The sequence below is a fragment of the Phaseolus vulgaris genome, chromosome 11 (genome assembly GCF_051622355.1).
Source record: "Phaseolus vulgaris cultivar YP4 chromosome 11, ASM5162235v1, whole genome shotgun sequence".
Taxonomy (NCBI): Eukaryota; Viridiplantae; Streptophyta; class Magnoliopsida; order Fabales; family Fabaceae; genus Phaseolus; species Phaseolus vulgaris.
The window spans coordinates 21970649-21988186 of record NC_143508.1 but is presented as its reverse complement, the minus strand read 5'-3'; the positions used below and the strand labels follow the sequence as shown (position 1 = coordinate 21988186).

At 48.4% G+C, this 17538-nt stretch overlaps 1 protein-coding gene across 1 annotated transcript; it reads right to left on the bottom strand.

The window, feature by feature from the left end:
• Positions 1-338: 338 nt before the first annotated feature.
• LOC137830722 (glucan endo-1,3-beta-glucosidase 4) lies at positions 339-1820 on the bottom strand. The gene is made up of 3 exons (XM_068638215.2): positions 1191-1820; positions 1050-1077; positions 339-639 (listed from the first exon to the last, which is right to left on the bottom strand). The coding sequence occupies exons 1-3, from the start codon at positions 1792-1794 to the stop codon at positions 495-497; spliced, it is 777 nt and encodes a 258-aa protein (XP_068494316.2). The 5' UTR covers positions 1795-1820; the 3' UTR covers positions 339-494.
• Between the last annotated feature and the right edge of the window lie 15718 nt (positions 1821-17538).

Sequence of the window (17538 nt, the reverse complement as noted above, 5' to 3'; positions counted from 1 at the left end):
CTGTACCATATTAAGATTGTGAATCATGAGTAGTTCAATCTCATTGCGAATTACTTATGCAAAGAAAATAGGAGCTGGACACAGGAACAAGCATAGGTCTTATTTTCAGCAAAATGGATCTACTTATCTTTTTTTTTAAAATATATTAATTTTAAAAAATCAGGTCAAATGCATTAGATAATATGTTTAAGGAAAGGGAGTCTAAAAAACTATATTTGGACTAAATTTATCGATCGAGGGATTAGGGTTAATTCGTAATTCTCTTCCTCATAACTTAAACCCCATAATTAGAACATACTTCAATAAAGCATTGACCAAAACTCAACGAGGCACAAATCTCTTCAAAACAGATACATTCATTCTGACAGGTTGCCATAACACAAAATTTCGATATATATTCCTAAGATGCCTAACCTGAAATGTGAACAAGCAAAACTTTCTCTCGTGCAATTTCCTATCAGATCAAGGGCTATTTTCAGTTTCACCTTCTATGATCAAAAAACAGAAACCATAAACATCAAAGGCCATAACCACCACCCCCAGGAAACTTTCCTGCACCCACTCAAATCTTCACTTGGTCCCAATCCAACAGAAGAAGAAGGCGTCGATCCAGAAAAACTCCCATTGCTCCCCGTCATGCTGCACAACCAATGAGCATGTCTAAAAGTCAGGATCCAACTCACTTTCAAGAATATAGTAACAAATTTGAAATAAAAATCAAAACTCGTCAATATTATGTGCATACATAACAAATCATGAATGTGTTGAAAATATCAATGAGATAACCTGCATTCAGGGGATTTCCTCGTTCACCCATTTGGTTAATGAGATCCATTAGAAGAAGATGAGATCAAACTTAAAATATGTATTTAAATGCAAACCTTTCTATCTTCATCCAATGGTTTCAGTTCATCAATGCATAAACGTATACGAATGTTCAATTAACAAAATCAAAACTTTCTTTATTTGCCAAACTCCTGAGCTCAAAACCTTCACACTAAAAAAAACTGAAATTCGTAATAAATAAAATAAATTTAAGCTCAATTTACCCGGAGTGGAACTTGCAGTTGCCAAAACCTGAAAAAAAAATCCCAAAAAGAAGAAAGAATGAGTCTTCTGCTTAAAACCCAAACGGAATCTCAAGACACTATTTTCACTGTTCCACATTGAGAAATGGGTTTTTCACTCACTAGGGTTCTGGGAAGTGACGGCAGCGTTGTTGTTGAAGTTGCAGCTATCGTCAGTCATGCCGTGTTTGAGAAAATAGTCGTTGAAGGCAAACGACGCCGTATTCTGCACGCTGCTAGGGTCGTAGCAGGGCCCACCGTTTTGGATTGGGCCGCAGTCCGCGCCGCCGGCACCGCAGGCCCAGTCGAGCGCGACCTGCAGCGACGCGTCCTCTGCGTTGTTCTTCGCCACACACCACAGCTCCTGCGGCGGAGTGCCGCCGTTGGCGGCTTCGAAGAGCGGCGAGAGACCCAGTAGGAGGAGGAGCGGAAGAACAAGGCTGTTTGATGTGGACATTGTGGGAGAGTGATCGGAAAGTGAAGGAGATGAAGGAAGAAAAATGGGTTGGATTTGGATTTGTGTTAATGTGTGGAATTTCAGAGTGTGTGAAGAAGAAGAAGAAGAAGATGGAAGACGGTGGAGTTTTTGGGATGTTGAAAATTTGACCGTTTTGGTGTTTGAAGAGGGAAATTGAAGAGACAGAGAAGAAATGAATGAGAGGAAGTAAAGTGTTTTGTAATTGCAACACTGTGTGACTGATACATCTGGAACTTTGTCTCCTTGCATTCTCTTTCCTTCATTTGTTGTTACTAAAAGCAGTACAAACGTTCACATGTTCTAATATTTTATTTAGACTTGTCTATACTTTTAATTCTTATAAAACAAATTGATTTTTATTTAATAAATCTTACTTTTTAATATTTTATGTTATAGTATTTTCATCTTATGGTAGATTAAGTTTTAAAATATTTAAATAAGATTTAGTTCTATAAAGAATATGTGTATCCAACAAATTATATTTCTCAAATTTTTTGATAAATTATAAAAGTTTAGTTTAATTTTAGATTAATTTATTGGCCACTCAATTTATTTATTTATTTTTTAATTACATAGTAACGTCGTCTATCTGAAAATTTATAAAATAAACTTTATATATATTAATCATTCTTTACTATTCTAGATCATATGTAATTTACAAAACATGAAACTCATTTAAGACTCCCTTAAAATATTCATTTTGCCCATTTTAACAAAAACATTAAACCATTTAAAAAATTGATTGGTCTTATCCACAATAAACTCTAGGAAAATGTAAAATACAATATTAAAACTTAATATACTTGATCCTGCCTGTTGACCGGAACGCTGGAAACTGCCTCGTCAAAGGATCGACGTGCGCACCGCTTCGAACCTCCGTTCCTCTTCGAGATCCACCTCAAGAACCTGCAAAGAAACAGAGCGGCGCCGCTGCGGCCGATCGCACTCCAACGCCCAAGTCAGTGACGGAATCACCAAATACTAAGAGAACAAGAACCGTGCAAATCCTCTCTCACAGTAAGCTCTATAACTCGCAAGCGTAAAGAGTATAATCTGAACGTGCGTACCTTAGAAAGTTCGTTGAAAACTCTTATATACCTGGTTACTTTCTCTCTCCTGGCAGTTACAGACTTGGACACGTGGCTCGTATCCAACTGTACACGTGCCATCATCCGGAGGCTCCTTGACTTGGGCGCTGCTTCTGACTCTCTTTTTGGCTAAGTTATTTATGCATGGTGCTGCCCAGTGCATAGCTAACTTGGGAGTGCGATCTCTACTGGAACTGGCGAGTTAGGGGCCTTCATACACCTTCCCTGTGGTCTCGCCGGCCGCCTTCATAATCTGCTTCTCCTTCATCTTTGGCGATGGGCTTGCTCTGGCGATCTCCAATAACTAGGTCGCCTGAATCTACATCTGGCGACTTCATCTTTAACCTGGTGATCGCCGATTCTGGTAAGCTGGAGATCGGAACACGCCAATTTAACAACTGGCGACTACACGAGCCCCCCGACTTCCTTCCCTTCTGCCAACCTGGCGCCTTGTCAACACGCCTATACTGTAGCCTGATGCCACGTCATCACTCCCGACTACCAGGGCGGTACAATACTAAAATGTAAAAACATGACAACAACACTTAACCTTTTAATTTTATTTTTTTATAATATTTTATTTCCTTAAAATTGTTTTTATCTGATCCTGCCGGTTGACCAGAACGCAAGAGTCTTGCCACGCCAAAGGTATCTTCCTCTAGATCGGCTTTGCACCACGCTAGCTTTCGTCCTTCACACCTCGATTCTCCTCAAGAACCTGAAAAAGACAGAGTGGCGCCGCTGCGGCCGATCGCGCTCCGACGCTCAAGTCAGTGACGGAATCACCAAAACTCTAAGAGAGAAAGCTAAAAACTCAAGGAACCGTGCAAAAAACTCTCTCAGCGTACTCAAGTATTCCCAAAGCGTAAAGAAGTGTTCTAAACGCGCGTACCTCAGAATCTGTTAAGAGTTCCTTATATACCTGTGCGTTTTCTCTCTCCTGACGGTTACACCTCTGGACACGTGGCTCGCATCCGGCTGTACACGTGTCACCATCTGGAACGTCTTCTGCTTGAGCGCCATTTCTACTCTTCAGGCTGTTTGACTAAGTTACTCAGGTGAGGAGCAACTCGGTGCATAGCTGCCTTGGAGTGCGATCTCTTCTAATGGCGAGCACGGGGTGTCACCATGCATACCTTCTTTGTGGTCTCGCCTGCCGCTATCACGATCTGCATTACTTGCTCATCGTGCATGTTCTGGTAAACTGTTCCCTGGCCTCAACCTCTGGCTAGGGAATGATCATCTGATAACTTCATCCTTCGTACTCGTGCCCCTTGAAAGCCTTGAACAAGCTTTCCTGATCTTTCGGCGATGTCCCCCTCTCGGCGATCTCTGACCACTTGGTCGCCTAAGCTCACATACGGCGACTACGACACAAGCCTGGTGATCGCCTGTTCAGATACGCTAGAGATCGGAGCACGCCAACTTAATGATTGGCGACTTCACAGACTTCCCGACGTCCTTCCCTTCTGTCCGCTAGGTGTTCCGTTCAACACGCCTATATTATCGCTCGCTGCCACGTCATCACTCTCGACTACCTGGTCGGTACACAAGCCCCCAGTCTTAAGCGAAGACTTGTCCAGCGAAAAGACTAAGAGGTCACATCACCGTCGATCTACGTGGTGCGGGCACGGAATTCCAAACGTCCGTACCCTCTGCTTTTCTGACGCTTCACCAAACCCCTTTTTGTAATCGCTCGACACGTGGCTTCATCAACGGTCATCTTCAGCTGTCGTTTGCGCTTCCGAAAACGTTCGAAAAACCCCTCGCCCTTCCACTGTTCCATCATCTTTCTGCATTCTCAAACACTCTAAGTTTTTCTCTGCGAACCCACGAAGCTTCTCAACTCTCTCAATCTCCAACTCTCGTCAACGCTCATCCGATCACAAAAAGGTACCTCTTTTACTTCTTCTGTTGATATTTGCTGCATTTTAACCGATTCGCATCATCCATTATCTGCCTGAAGCATACGTTGTGGGCTGTTTTTTCCTTTTCTCCTTCTCTCGCAGCTTAGGGCTTCGTTCTTCGTCACGTTCATCCCAGCGAACTCTTGTTCGTTCGCTCTGTCTTCTTCGTTCTCAATCGAGTTGTTCTGGTGGCTTTGTTTCATCCCTTTCATTTTCCTTTGCAGTTCCTGCGATGGCTCACACAAAATCCACCGCGAACCCTCATTCTTCGTCGCGAAACCCTCCACCCCAAGCGCGTAGGGTTGCTCCTGGGGCAAATCCTCCACCAGCACGCAATCCACCACGAGCCTCTGATGCTCCTTCTAACCAGGCTGAGAGGCCTGCAACTTCTCACGCCAACCCCGCTCAGGCAACTCCGCCGGTCGCCGGAGGGGCCTCCCTACCTCCAAAAGACTACAAGGAACTCTACCCTTGGGCCACCTCAACTTTGTTAAAAGAAACTTCTTCAATAAACACGGAGTTGGGCGTGCACCGATTAAGGAAAGGGGACCAATCCGAGCTCACATTCCATAAGGAGCACGACAGCAAAGTGGCCGTGCTGCCCTGCTTCCCGGGTGAACCGATTTGTGCGGATGATAAAGGGAACAATGGCGAGTCGTTCTGCTTTATCTACGCCACCTTCTTCAAGAAAGTGAAGCTCAGGCTTCCTTTTACCCGCTTCGAGAGAGAGCTACTAACAGAGCTCAACATCGCCCCTGCCCAGCTTCATCCCAACAGCTGGGCGTTCGTGAGGGCGTTCCAAATCATGTGTGCCCACTTGGGGCTGCCAACTTCAGTTGACGTCTTCCTGTTTCTGTTCGAGGCTAAGAATCCCGGAGATCGCCTTTGGGTTAGCTTAAACGGGATTGCTGGGAGGTCAATCCTCTCGATCTTTCAGCAATCTTACAAAGACTGGAAAGGGAAGTTCGTCAAGGTGCGCCCAAACGAACAAGACCCTTCCCTGCTCGACGGCTTCCCCTTGTACTGGGTACACAAGGGGAACAAAGACTCCAAAGAAAGCTTCAGGAGGCCAAGGAGTCCCGACAACATGGGGGAGTTGGACAAGGATCTCTGCCTTTTCTGGAAGAGCGTAGCGGCCGCCAACATCACTTTCCCCACTGCCTCAATAATCTCCTTCGAGTTCCTCGAGGGCCAACTTGAAGCTCACATAGGTTAGCCCTTACCTCGACACCAAGACCTTCGCTTTGTGTTGGAATTGACTTCGCATTTCTACCATCTATCATTTGGCGTTCTGTTTGTCGTGTACTGGTCTTGATTTTTAATCCATGCGCTACTTGCTTGCGTTATTTCTGCGTGCATATGTTTGTATAACCTGTTTCTGCTTTGGGGCCTATTTCTCTGTTTTCTACCTTGTGCAGACCTCATGTTGGGAAAAGGAAAACTGGCTGAACTGAGGGCGATCGCCCGATCTCACAAGTTGGCGGCGGGCTCCCAAACCGTGCCCAACTCGGTGGTGGAGATCGCCGTTGCTCAAGGAAAAACTCCCCCCCGAGGTGCAACCTCTTCCGGGGTACTACCCGCCCCTCAACGAAAAAAACTGATCTTGAGGAAGCCAAAAAGAAAAACTCCCCAAGTGGTACAAGAGGATGAAGAGGATGAAGAGACCACCGAGGATGGCCTCGTTACCAAGAGGACAAGGGTGGCTCCCTTTTCGCCACCTGCACTCCCAACTCCAACACCGCCCTTACCTCCGGCTCCAACTCAACTAGTCCAAGCAACGCCCTTGGCTGTCGTGCCCCTGTGGTTGAAGGCAGCGAGCCCAATTTTATTGAGAACCCTCCAAGCGCCTCCACGCCATTTGTATATGCTGGAGAGGGTCCTCCTTCAACCACCTCTATCGCTGGGGCTGCACCAGGAGGAGATGAAGGTGGCCATAACTCGCCAATCCTGATAACAGAGTCTCCGACTTCACCACCACGCCAAAAAGCCCCCCTCGCCCTTCAAACTCAAGAAGGTGGTGGTGAAAGTCAGCACCAAGCTCCTCCAGCACCTCCACCAGCAACAACTTCAAACTTCCCCCCTCCATCGAAGAGATCTGGGGACCCTTCACAGCCAAACTGAAAATGATGGCAGAGGATCTCCCCTCAATCATAACGAAGGCTGTGAAGAACTCAAGCAAGAAACTCCAAGATGAGAATGCGGCGCTTAAGGAGGCAAACCGCCTGATAAGGATGGAGGCGGAAAAACTTTCTTGCAACCTGATGATGGCGGAGATTGACCATTCAAGGCTGGAGGACGCCATGGACGCTGAACTAAGGGGCGCGCGTAAGGAGGCCTCCGATCTGCGTCAAAAACTGCACCTCCAAGCCCAAGAGAAAATCGAGCTGGAGAGCAAGCTGGTACCTTACAGGCTCAAGGTGGCCAACTTGGAGGCTGCAATGAAAGCAGATGCGGCCAAGGTGGAGAACCTTGAAAAGAGGTCAGAAGATTGGGAGGTGCTCCTCGGGAAAGTCGAGAAGGAGAGGGACGACACCAAGGCCGAGCTCGGCAAAGCTCAAGAGGAAAACGCGAGGATTGCTGCAGAGCTGGCCCAGGCTCGGGAGGAAAACAAGAAAGCTGCTGAAGAGCTTGCTCGGGCTCATGAAGAAATCGAAGGGCTGAAGAAGCAAACTGACGAGCTAAAGAAGCAGGCTCAAGAGCTCGAGCAAAGCTCCGCCCAAGTCCTTTCCGCCGGGTTCGACGCCGCTTTGGAGCAAGTCTCGTGCCAATATCCCGAGCTTGATCTCTCCATGGTGTCAATCTGCAACGAAGTGGTGGATGGGAAGATCGTGCCCTCTGAAGATTAATCACCTCCCTCCATCACTTGTTTTTTTTTGAAACTTGGCGTTTATTTTTGTTTGTAAGAACTTTATATGTAATTTTTCTTCTCATGTATTTGAACTGACATTGCTTGATATAACTCCTTCTGCTTAAGATGTTGTTGTCTAATACCGTGCCTCAAACGCTTCTTACTCGCTGTGTGATCAACCAACATAACCGGTAGAACTCGCTTAAACAAATTAACTCAGCGATTCCTTGGGCTTAACCGTTCACTGCTTTGAATTCGAGCAAACTGTTGATCTTATAACAATCTATCGAACTGTTAACTCAAAGTAAAATCTGAGCAACTATCAACTCTCAGACGATGACATTTAACACAACTTGCAAACTTAAGGCAATAAGTTACTTACTAGGCAGCAGGTTTTAACTTAAACTTGTATCACAACACAGTTTACCTGATCTGCCCGGCAAGGCTACCTTTACACTCGTCATCGCCTGGAATTCTTCTGATCGCCATAGGGTTCTGGCGATGTAGGCTTTCTTTGCCTTCATCGCTTGACTATTGTTCCCTCATCTGGGGGGTAGAGGTGCCTTTCGGATCCTTCTCTACCTCCCTGAGTTTCAGAACAAAGAACTGGATAGCGAGGTGTTCTCTTTGAACCTACCTTAGCTATCTCTTAAGCCTCTTTCACCCTTCACGCCATACTTGAACTCGTTCAGGACGAGAAGGATTTTATCTGCCCTCACACCGCCTACAGGCGTGGAAGTTTTCTCTGGTCTTACTAAGTCAATTTTGATGTTTTACTTAAAGGGGGAAAGGCGTTTTCCCTCCCTTCCCGCCGTTTAAGGTCACGAACACCCCTCACTTTTCAGTTCATCTTGCCTGAACTCACTCTGAGGTGAGAAGGACTTTTTCTCGCCTGAACTCGCTCGTTGGCGAGAAGGACTTTATCTTGCCTGAACTCGCTCGACGGCGAGAAGGACTTTATCTGGCCTGAACTCGCTCGTCGGCGAGAAGGACTTTATCTTGCCTGAACTCGCTCGACGACGAGAAGGACTTTATTTGGCTTGAACTCGCTCAAAGGCGAGAAGGACTTTATCTTGCCTGAACTCGCTCGACGACGAGAAGGACTTTATCTGGCCTGAACTCGCTCAAAGGTGAGAAGGACTTTATCTGGTGCCTCAACTTGCCCAGGGTGTACATCTCCTCCCCCCTGGATGCACTGAGGACTTTTTCTCTTTCTCGCCTGCACTCGCTCGAGGGCGAGGAGGTCTTTTACTCTTTCTCGCCTGCACTCGCTCGAGGGCGAGGAGGTCTTTTTCTTCTCTTGCCTCCAAATGCATGAGAGCGCTGAGGTCTTTAGTCGTCGCTGGTGCCTCCGATCGCCGAAAGGCGATGAGGACTTTAAAACTTTAACTGATGCCGCCAATCGCCGAATAGCGATGGGGACTTTAAAACTTTTTCTTAGAAAGCATGCAGCATAACTTTAAACTTGCCTTGAATCACACACGAGTGATAAGGTCTTTTTTCTAAAACTTTCGAAACAACAAGCCTGCAATCTTAGAAGCTTTAAACTCTTTGAAAACTCTTCTTTATTGGGTGGCCTCATTAAAAACCCTCTTTAGGGAAAAAAGAGTGCCTCCTTCAAACTGTTTTAACAGAAAACTTGCAAATCTCTTCATGCTCGTTTTTACTTACAAAGCTTTAACTGTAATATAACTTGAGGTGTGTGGCGTTCCAAGTGCGAGGAATCGCCCCTCCTTCCAACGTCTCTAAGCGGTAGGCACCGTTCCCGAGCGCCTCGGTTATTCTGAACGGTCCTGTCCACTTAGGCGATAACTTGTTTTCCATCTCGTACTGGTGGGCCTTCCTCATCACCAGGTCGCCCTCTCTAAACTGCCTTGGCATCACCCTCGAGTTATACCTTCGCTCAATCCTCCTTTTCACCGCCTCAGCCTTTACCCTTGCCTCCTCCCTGACCTCATCCTGCAAATCCATATTCAACCTCCTTTCTTTGTTCGAGTCTTCCGCCACAAAATTCTGAAACCTCGGCGAGCTCTCCTGGATTTCCACTGGAATCATTGCATCACATCCATAGACCAAGCTGAACGGGGTCTCGTGGGTTCCTGACTGCTCGGTGGTGTGGTACGCCCAAACTATGCGGGGTACCTCTTCAGCCCACGATCCCTTGGCTTTTTCTAGCCTTCTCTTCAAGCCTCTTAGCAACACCCGATTGGCGGACTCTACTTGGCCATTTGTCTGAGGGTGCTCGACGGATGCGAACACCTGCTGTATTCCCACCTCTTCGCACAACTTCTTCAGTAGGTGACTTGCAAACTGAGTCCCATTGTCTGACACCAGGCGCTTAGGCACACCAAACCGGCACACGATTTTCTTCCAAACAAAACTCTCGATCTTGTGTGCGGTGATCTGGGCTACTGGTTCTGCTTCGATCCACTTGGTGAAGTATTCAATCGCCACCACCAAGTACTTCATCTGCCTGATCGCCAATGGGAAAGGTCCCAGAATGTCGATTCCCCACGTATGAAACGGCCAAGGGCTGTAAATTGACTTTAATTCCTCTGGAGGCGCCTTGTGCCAATCGGCGTGCTGCTGACATTGCTTGCAACACTGTGCATACTTCTTGCAGTCCTCCCTCATTGTTGGCCAGTAATAACCTGCACGGAGAGTTCTTGCAGCCAGAGCTCGACCCCTGACGTGACTTCCACATATCCCCTCATGGAGCTCGACCATGATTCTAGTGCATTTTTCTCCGTGCACACATTCTAGGAGTGGGTGTGTAAACCCAAACCTATACAGCTCGCCATCTATCATGGTGAACTTGCTGGAGTTCTTCTTTATCTTTCTAGCCTCCGCCGGATCCAGCGGGAGAAGGCCATCTGTCAGGCAGCGCTGGTACTGTGTTATCCATGTGTCTGGCTCATGCGTAGCGCAGACCTGCGTCATATTGACCCTCTCCCCTCGACATGCTCTTATTCTCGGCGATCTTAAAGTCTCCTGAGTCAAGGACCTGTGACTCCTCGCCACTTTTTCCATCGACTTGGTTATCTGAAGAACCAGGTGGTCTGCCACAATTGCTCTTAGCGTCTTCAGAGTTTCTTGGATCACTGTCCTCTGCCTACCCCCTTGCCCGAACTGGCGAGCTTAGCTAGCAAGTCTGCTCGGGCATTCTGCTCTCTGGGCACATGCACCACCACTTCAAATGAGACAAAGGAACTCTTCAACTCCTGCACATACTCCAAGTAAGCCGCCATTTGTGGATCCTTGGCCTGGAACTCGCCTGTTACTTGTCCCGTGACTAATAACGAGTCACTCTTAGCCATCAGCACCCTAGCCCACATCTCCTTGGCCAGCAAGATTCCGGCGATCAACGCTTCATACTCTGCTTGATTGTTGCTAGCTTTGAAGGCAAACCTCAGGGACTGTTCTATCAGCACACCGTTGGGCCCTTCTAGAATGACTCCAGCACCGCTACCCTGCTGGTTTGACGATCCGTCCACTGAGAGCACCCAGCGAAAATCATCCCCTTCAACTCGTGCTGCTTCTGACGATAGCTCGACCACAAAATCAGCGAAAATATTCCCTTTGATCGGACCTCGGGGCTCATACTTGATGTCGAACTCCGACAGCTCTACCGCCCACTTCACCATTCTCCCAGCTACATCAGGCTTCTTCAGAACTTTCTGGATGGGCAAGTCGGTCATCATCAGCACTGTAAAACTGTGAAAATAGTGGCGCAACCTCCTCGCCAAAAATACTACAGCTAGTGCAGCTTTCTCCAAGGCCTGATACCTCACCTCCGGGCCCTGCAAAACCTTACTGACGAAATAAATAGGCTTCTGAGCCTGGTCTTGATCTTGGGCGAGCACCGCACTCACCGCCCTCTCAGTCACAACAAAATACAACCTGAGAGGGGTTCCTACTAAGGGTTTGCACAAAACCGGCGGGCTTGCCAAGTACTCTTTAAGCTTCACGAAGGCTTCTTCACACTCCTTCGACCAGACAAACTTGTTGTTTCGCCTTAAACATTGGAAGTACGGATGGCCTTTCTCTCCGCTAGCTGATACGAAACGAGCTCCTTCACGGTAGCCGAGCTCCTCATCGCCAATATGGCAACACACTTATCAGGATTTGCCTCTATTCCTCTTTCAGTTAAGAGGAATCCCAAGAACTTCCTTGCCTCTACGCCAAAAATGCACTTCTCGGGGTTCAGCTTTAATCTGAACTTGGCGATTGTGGTGAACAACTCCTCCAGATCTGAGACGTGCTTGCTCTTTTCTGGCGAGGTCACGACCATATCATCTACGTACGCTTGCACATTCCTTCCCAGCATTGGTGCAAGTACCTTATCCATCAATCTTTGGTACGTGGCCCCCGCATTCTTCAGCCCAAAGGGCATCACCTTGTAACGGTAGCACGACCTCTCAGTCATGAAGGCAGTTTTCTCTTCATCCATAGGATGCATCTTTATCTGATTATACTTCGAGAAGGCGTCCAGAAAACTCAGCAACTTGCACCCTGCTGCACTGTCGACCATGGCATCTATGCTTGGCAAAGGATACGAATCCTTTGGGCAAGCCTTGTTCAGGTCAGTGAAGTTGACGCACATGCGCCACTTCCCATTGCTCTTCTTCACCAGTACGACATTAGCCAACCACTTAGGGTATTGGACCTCCCTGATATGGCCTGTAGCGAGGAGCTTCTGTGTTTCATCCCTGATCGTCTGCCTCCTCTCCTCGTTAAACTTCCTTCTCCTCTGCCGCACTGGTCTAACTTGTGTGTCCATTGCCAAATGGTGACACAAGAAATCGGGGTCAATTCCCGGCATGTCTGAAGCAGACCATGCAAAAGCATCCAGATGCCGTTCTATCACCTTGGCGATCTGGTCTTGGAGCTTAGCCTCCAAAGATCTTCCCAGCTTGAAGACCTTTCCCCCGATCTCCCTTTCGAGCCACTCCTCGACGGATTTGGGTCTGGCTTCCCTGGCGATCACCGCCTTGGCGATTCCCAATTCCCTTGCTTCCTCTGGGCGGTTCCTCGCTTCTTCCTCCCGTCCGGCGCTCTCTCCCACAACCTCAGCATCCACCATGGTGACATCGCCTCCGGCGACCACTTCCATCGCCGCATCAACAACTTGCCATTCTGTCGGCCTGGGCTTCACACCGGGAGGCGGCGTCGTGGTGATGTAACTTACTGACCTTTTATTCTTGAGGCTATTCTCATAGCACTTCTTTGCCTCCTTTTGGTCAGATCCGATGGTGATCACCACCCCCTCCATTGATGGTAACTTAACCTTCATGTGCCTAGTTGAGGGCACAACTCCTATTCTGTTGAGGGTTGGTCTCCCCAACAGAATGTTATATGCTGAGGGGGCATTCACAACAAGGTACTTGATTTTGTCCATCCTCGAGGCCACCTCATTCGTGAATGTTGTTCTCAGCTCGATGTACCCCCTGACCTCCACCTGATCGCCAGCGAACCCATACAAACACCCTCCATAGGGTCTTAGCTGGTCAAGGGGTAGTTGCAACTGTGTGAAAGTCGACCAGAACATTACATCCGCCGAGCTTCCTTGGTCCACCAGTACCCGGTGGACCTTCCTTCCCGCCGTGACAAGCGAGATAACTATGGGATCATTGTCGTGAGGCACAACGTCCCTAAGATCCTCCTTTGTGAACGTGATGTCCACGTCTGGCGAGTGATCCTCGAACATATCCACCGTCATCACAGACCTTGCGTATTTCTTCCTCTGTGACGCAGTGCATCCACCACCCGAGAATCCTCCAGCAATGGTGTGGATCTCGCCATGAGTGGGCATCTCATGCTGTTGAGCCTCACCACCCGCCGGCTGGGAGCTTGACGCACCTCCCGTACTCTTGTCCAGCAGGTAATCGTTCAAAAATCCGCTCTTGACCAGATCGTCGAGCTGGTATCCTAGGGCCAAACACGAATCCACTGTGTGACCAAAACTCTGGTGGAACTCACACCAGGCGTTTGGTTTTGGTCCTAACACCTTGTCGCCCACTTTCTCAGGCGCCTTAAGCCTGGCTGCTATGTTGGGAATGGCGATCAGATCCGCCAACCCCATGACAAACTTGTACTTTGGTGGGCGATTATATTCCCTGGGGCGTCCTGGGCCCCTTCCCTTGTTCTTCCTCGGATCATAAGGATGGCGGGTCCTCTGATCCTTCCTGGCCGTCATCGTCTCCAGCACCCTCTGCGGCTGGATTCTAGTCTGGGCACGTGGCCTAGCAGGGGCCACGCTCCCTCTCTTCTCGGCGACCTCACTCTCGTCGGTGATGTGGGCCACCGCAAGTCGCCTAACTTCAGCGAACGTGCCGGGGTGAGCCCTAATCAGTGCCTCACAGAAAGGTCCCGACAACACGCCCTTTTTGAAGGCGTATACCAACATCTCCTCGTCTTTAGCAGGCGAGCGGACCATCTGTGCTCCAAAACGATTCAAATAGTCCCTGAGGGACTCTCCCTGGTATTGCCTGATGTCGAACAAGTCATAAGACACCCTAGGTGGCGCCTTGTTCACAATGTACTGCTCGACGAAAAGCTTCAAAAACTGCTGGAAGTTGGTTATGTGACCTGTAGGCAAGCTCACAAACCGTTCCAGCACTGTTCCCTGGAGCGTGCTCACGAACATCTTGCAATATACAGTCTCCGAGCCCCCTGACAGCATCATCTGCGTGTGGAACGTAGTGAGATGTGCCTCAGGGTCCTCCACACTGGTGAAAGAAGCTTTCATAGGTACTACGCTCGCAGGGAGAGGCGTGTCTGTGATCGCCTGAGCAAACGACATAGGGAAAACGCGCGGTGGCGACGACGGCGTGACCTCTTCAACAACTGGGCGTCCTCTCTGCTCCTGAAGAGCTTGACGCAACTCCTCAGTCACCTTGCCGAGCTCTTCATTCCTGGCCTGAGAGGCGACTAGGTCTTCATGCATCTTCGCTTGCTCTATGCGCGATGCCTCCACATTCGCCTGCAGCGCACGCATGATCTCCATCATCTGCGCCATGGTCATGGCGCCTTCTGTAGCAACTGGCACAACGGGACTTGAACGGTTGCTTCTCATCTTTCTCATGAAAACTTAGCAAACCAAACTTCAACGAACAAAACCTTCTCCAGCAAACGATCGATCCAGCAATCAATCGGTCAGAAACTCTCAAACTCCGAAAAACTTCCAAAAACGCAACCACAACAGCACGCCGATAGATTCGGACGTCGAAACCTTCACAGAAACTTGCAATCTCACCACGAACCTACCGCTCCTCCAGCAAAACCCCCGATTCACCAACCAGAAACGCAAACGAACGAAAAAAAAACATCGAATCAACCGATTGAAAACCGCGCAAACAACAAGAAACTTCAGGAATCCGATCGAAAGCTCGAACGAACGGTGGAAAACTCGAAATCACCGAACAAAAGCTCGAACGAACGGTGGAAAATGGTTGCGCCAGCACACAACCACACAGAAACTACAGAAACTTCAAGAACTCACGCTGTGGATGTGGACAGGTTTTACACGGCCCCACGGTGGGTGCCTGATGATCCTGCCGGTTGACCAGAACGCAAGAGTCTTGCCACGCCAAAGGTATCTTCCTCTGGATCGGCTTTGCACCACGCTAACTTCCGTCCTTCACACCTCGATTCTCCTCAAGAACCTGAAAAAGACAGAGTGGCGCCGCTGCGGCCGATCGCGCTCCGACGCTCAAGTCAGTGACGGAATCACCAAAACTCTAAGAGAGAAAGCTAAAAACTCAAGGAACCGTGCAAAAAACTCTCTCAGCGTACTCAAGTATTCCCAAAGCGTAAAGAAGTGTTCTAAACGTGCGTACCTCATAATCTGTTAAGAGTTCCTTATATACCTGTGCGTTTTCTCTCTCCTGACGGTTACACCTCTGGACACGTGGCTCGCATCCGGCTGTACACGTGTCACCATCTGGAACGTCTTCTGCTTGAGCGCCATTTCTACTCTTCAGGCTGTTTGACTAAGTTACTCAGGTGAGGAGCAACTCGGTGCATAGCTGCCTTGGAGCGCGATCTCTTCTAATGGCGAGCACAGGGTGTCACCATGCATACCTTCTTTGTGGTCTCGCCTGCCGCTATCACGATCTGCATTACTTGCTCATCGTGCATGTTCTGGTAAACTGTTCCCTGGCCTCAACCTCTGGCTAGTGAATGATCATCTGATAACTTCATCCTTCGTACTCGTGCCCCTTGAAAGCCTTGAACAAGCTTTCCTAATCTTTCGGTGATGTCCCCCTCTCGGCGATCTCTGACCACTTGGTCGCCTAAGCTCACATACGGCGACTACGACACAAGGTTGGTGACCGCCTGTTCAGATACGCTAGAGATCGGAGCACGCCAACTTAACGATTGGCGACTTCAAAGACTTCCCGACGTCCTTCCCTTCTGTCAGCCAGGTGTTCCGTTCAACACGCCTATATTATCGCTCGCTGCCACGTCATCACTCTCGACTACCTGGTCGGTACATTATCATATAATTATTTATGTGTTGAATGAACCATTTTAAGTAATATTTATTGATGTTTGTTATATTACATGTCATCTATACCAAAAATTTAAGATTGTCAAATAAATATAATTTATTTACACTAAAATAAATTATAGATATCAAAGATATTTCTGAATTTGAAATGAAAAATAAATAAAAAATATTTTATAATAATCAATCGGTAGGGTCTCCTCTGATTCAGCAGAGCTACGTTCAAGAGCAGCAAGAAACAGACAAAGCTAGAGCTTGTGATCGGAGTTAACAAGCGAGCAAGTCAACCGACAAGAACATTTGGCGTCCACTGTGGGACACGATAAAACCAGGTCTCATCCACATTCATGATTAAGCTATTAAGCGATATGAAGAATACAAGACAAGTTCCATCTGGACAGGAGGGAGGTGACAACCTCCCCATATAGCAACTCATGGAGACTATCAACACTCTCCAAGAGACAGTGACATCATCTAGGGTTGACCAGGAGAGGCTTTTGGCTGAGGTCCGAGCCGAGCAGGCCCTCACACAAGACCAATTCAGGGTCGAGTTGGACGCGTCGCGAACAAGCAACGAAGAGATATGTAGGGCCAATGAGGAATTGCGTAGAGATCTACAACGTTTGGGGGAGTACACTGTAGAAGAGCGGAGCCCACCTATCCCAAGTAGGGCTCGCCGTTTTCACAGGCAATCATGGATGTCGTTATACCAACGAATTTCATGACGCCCAAAATTACTTTTACAGGTAACGAAGATCCGGAGGCACACCTCACGACCTTCCATACTTAGATGATAATTTCAGGAGGAACGAATGCCATGCATTGCAAGTTGTTCACGGGTATGTTCGTAGGCACAGCGCTGCATTGGTTCATTGGCCTTCCAGATGGCCACATAATCTCATTTGATCAGTTCTCTGCGTTGTTCAGGGAACAATTCATAGTCAACCGAGCTCCACCCCGTGTCCCTTTCGACCTCTTCGGGGTGAAGCAGAAATAGGGAAAGCTCTTGAAGGATTTCCTAAACCGGTTTGGGGCGTTTGTGGTGAAGCTCCACACCCATGATGAGGCTTTAATGGTCCTTGCCTTTGGGCAGGGGGTCATGTCAGGGTCGTTTAGCGATTCCCTAATAAGGAATCGGGCAAGGACATTTGGCAAGATCCGGCGACGAGCTATTGCCCACATTGACGCAGAAGAAGCTGTAACGGTGAAACGTGGGAGCATGAGCATTGGACAGACCAAGTCCCGGGAGAGCAGTCGTGCCCAACCCATGAGAGTGCACAAAGCTGCGACGGAGAAGAGGTCGCCGACTCGGCGTGCACCTTATGCGTCGAGAAGGGGCCAGTTCAAGTCAAGGGCAAAGGACGACCTGCCTTGTCGACCTAAGTTCAAAATGACCTACAAGAAGTTGCTCACCATGCCAGGTATGGTGGATAAGTTGAGGTCCCCCCTGAAGACTGATAGGAATTTAGGGCCAAGTAAAGACACCTGGTGCGAGTTCGACAAGGCCTTTGGGCATGATGCGGAGAATTGGGTAGCCCTTAGTTACCAGTTGGCATGATTGATGAAGGATGGCTTCCTGAAGGAGTATCTAGAGGGAAGTCAGGAAGGATCGAAGGATGAGACGCCAACAGAGGATCAGAG

What these genes read in the sequence shown, in the direction of transcription:
- LOC137830722 (XM_068638215.2), bottom strand. Translation starts at nt 1,794, where the DNA reads ATGCAAGGAGACAAAGTTCCAGATGTATCAGTCACACAGTGTTGCAAT. An exon ending in CGTCACTTCCCAGAACCCTA is followed by an intron (nt 1,078 to 1,190) that starts GTGAGTGAAAAA and finishes TTTTTTTTTCAG; the next exon opens with GTTTTGGCAACTGCAAGTTC. An exon ending in AACTGCAAGTTCCACTCCGG is followed by an intron (nt 640 to 1,049) that starts GTAAATTGAGCT and finishes TTGGTTGTGCAG; the next exon opens with CATGACGGGGAGCAATGGGA.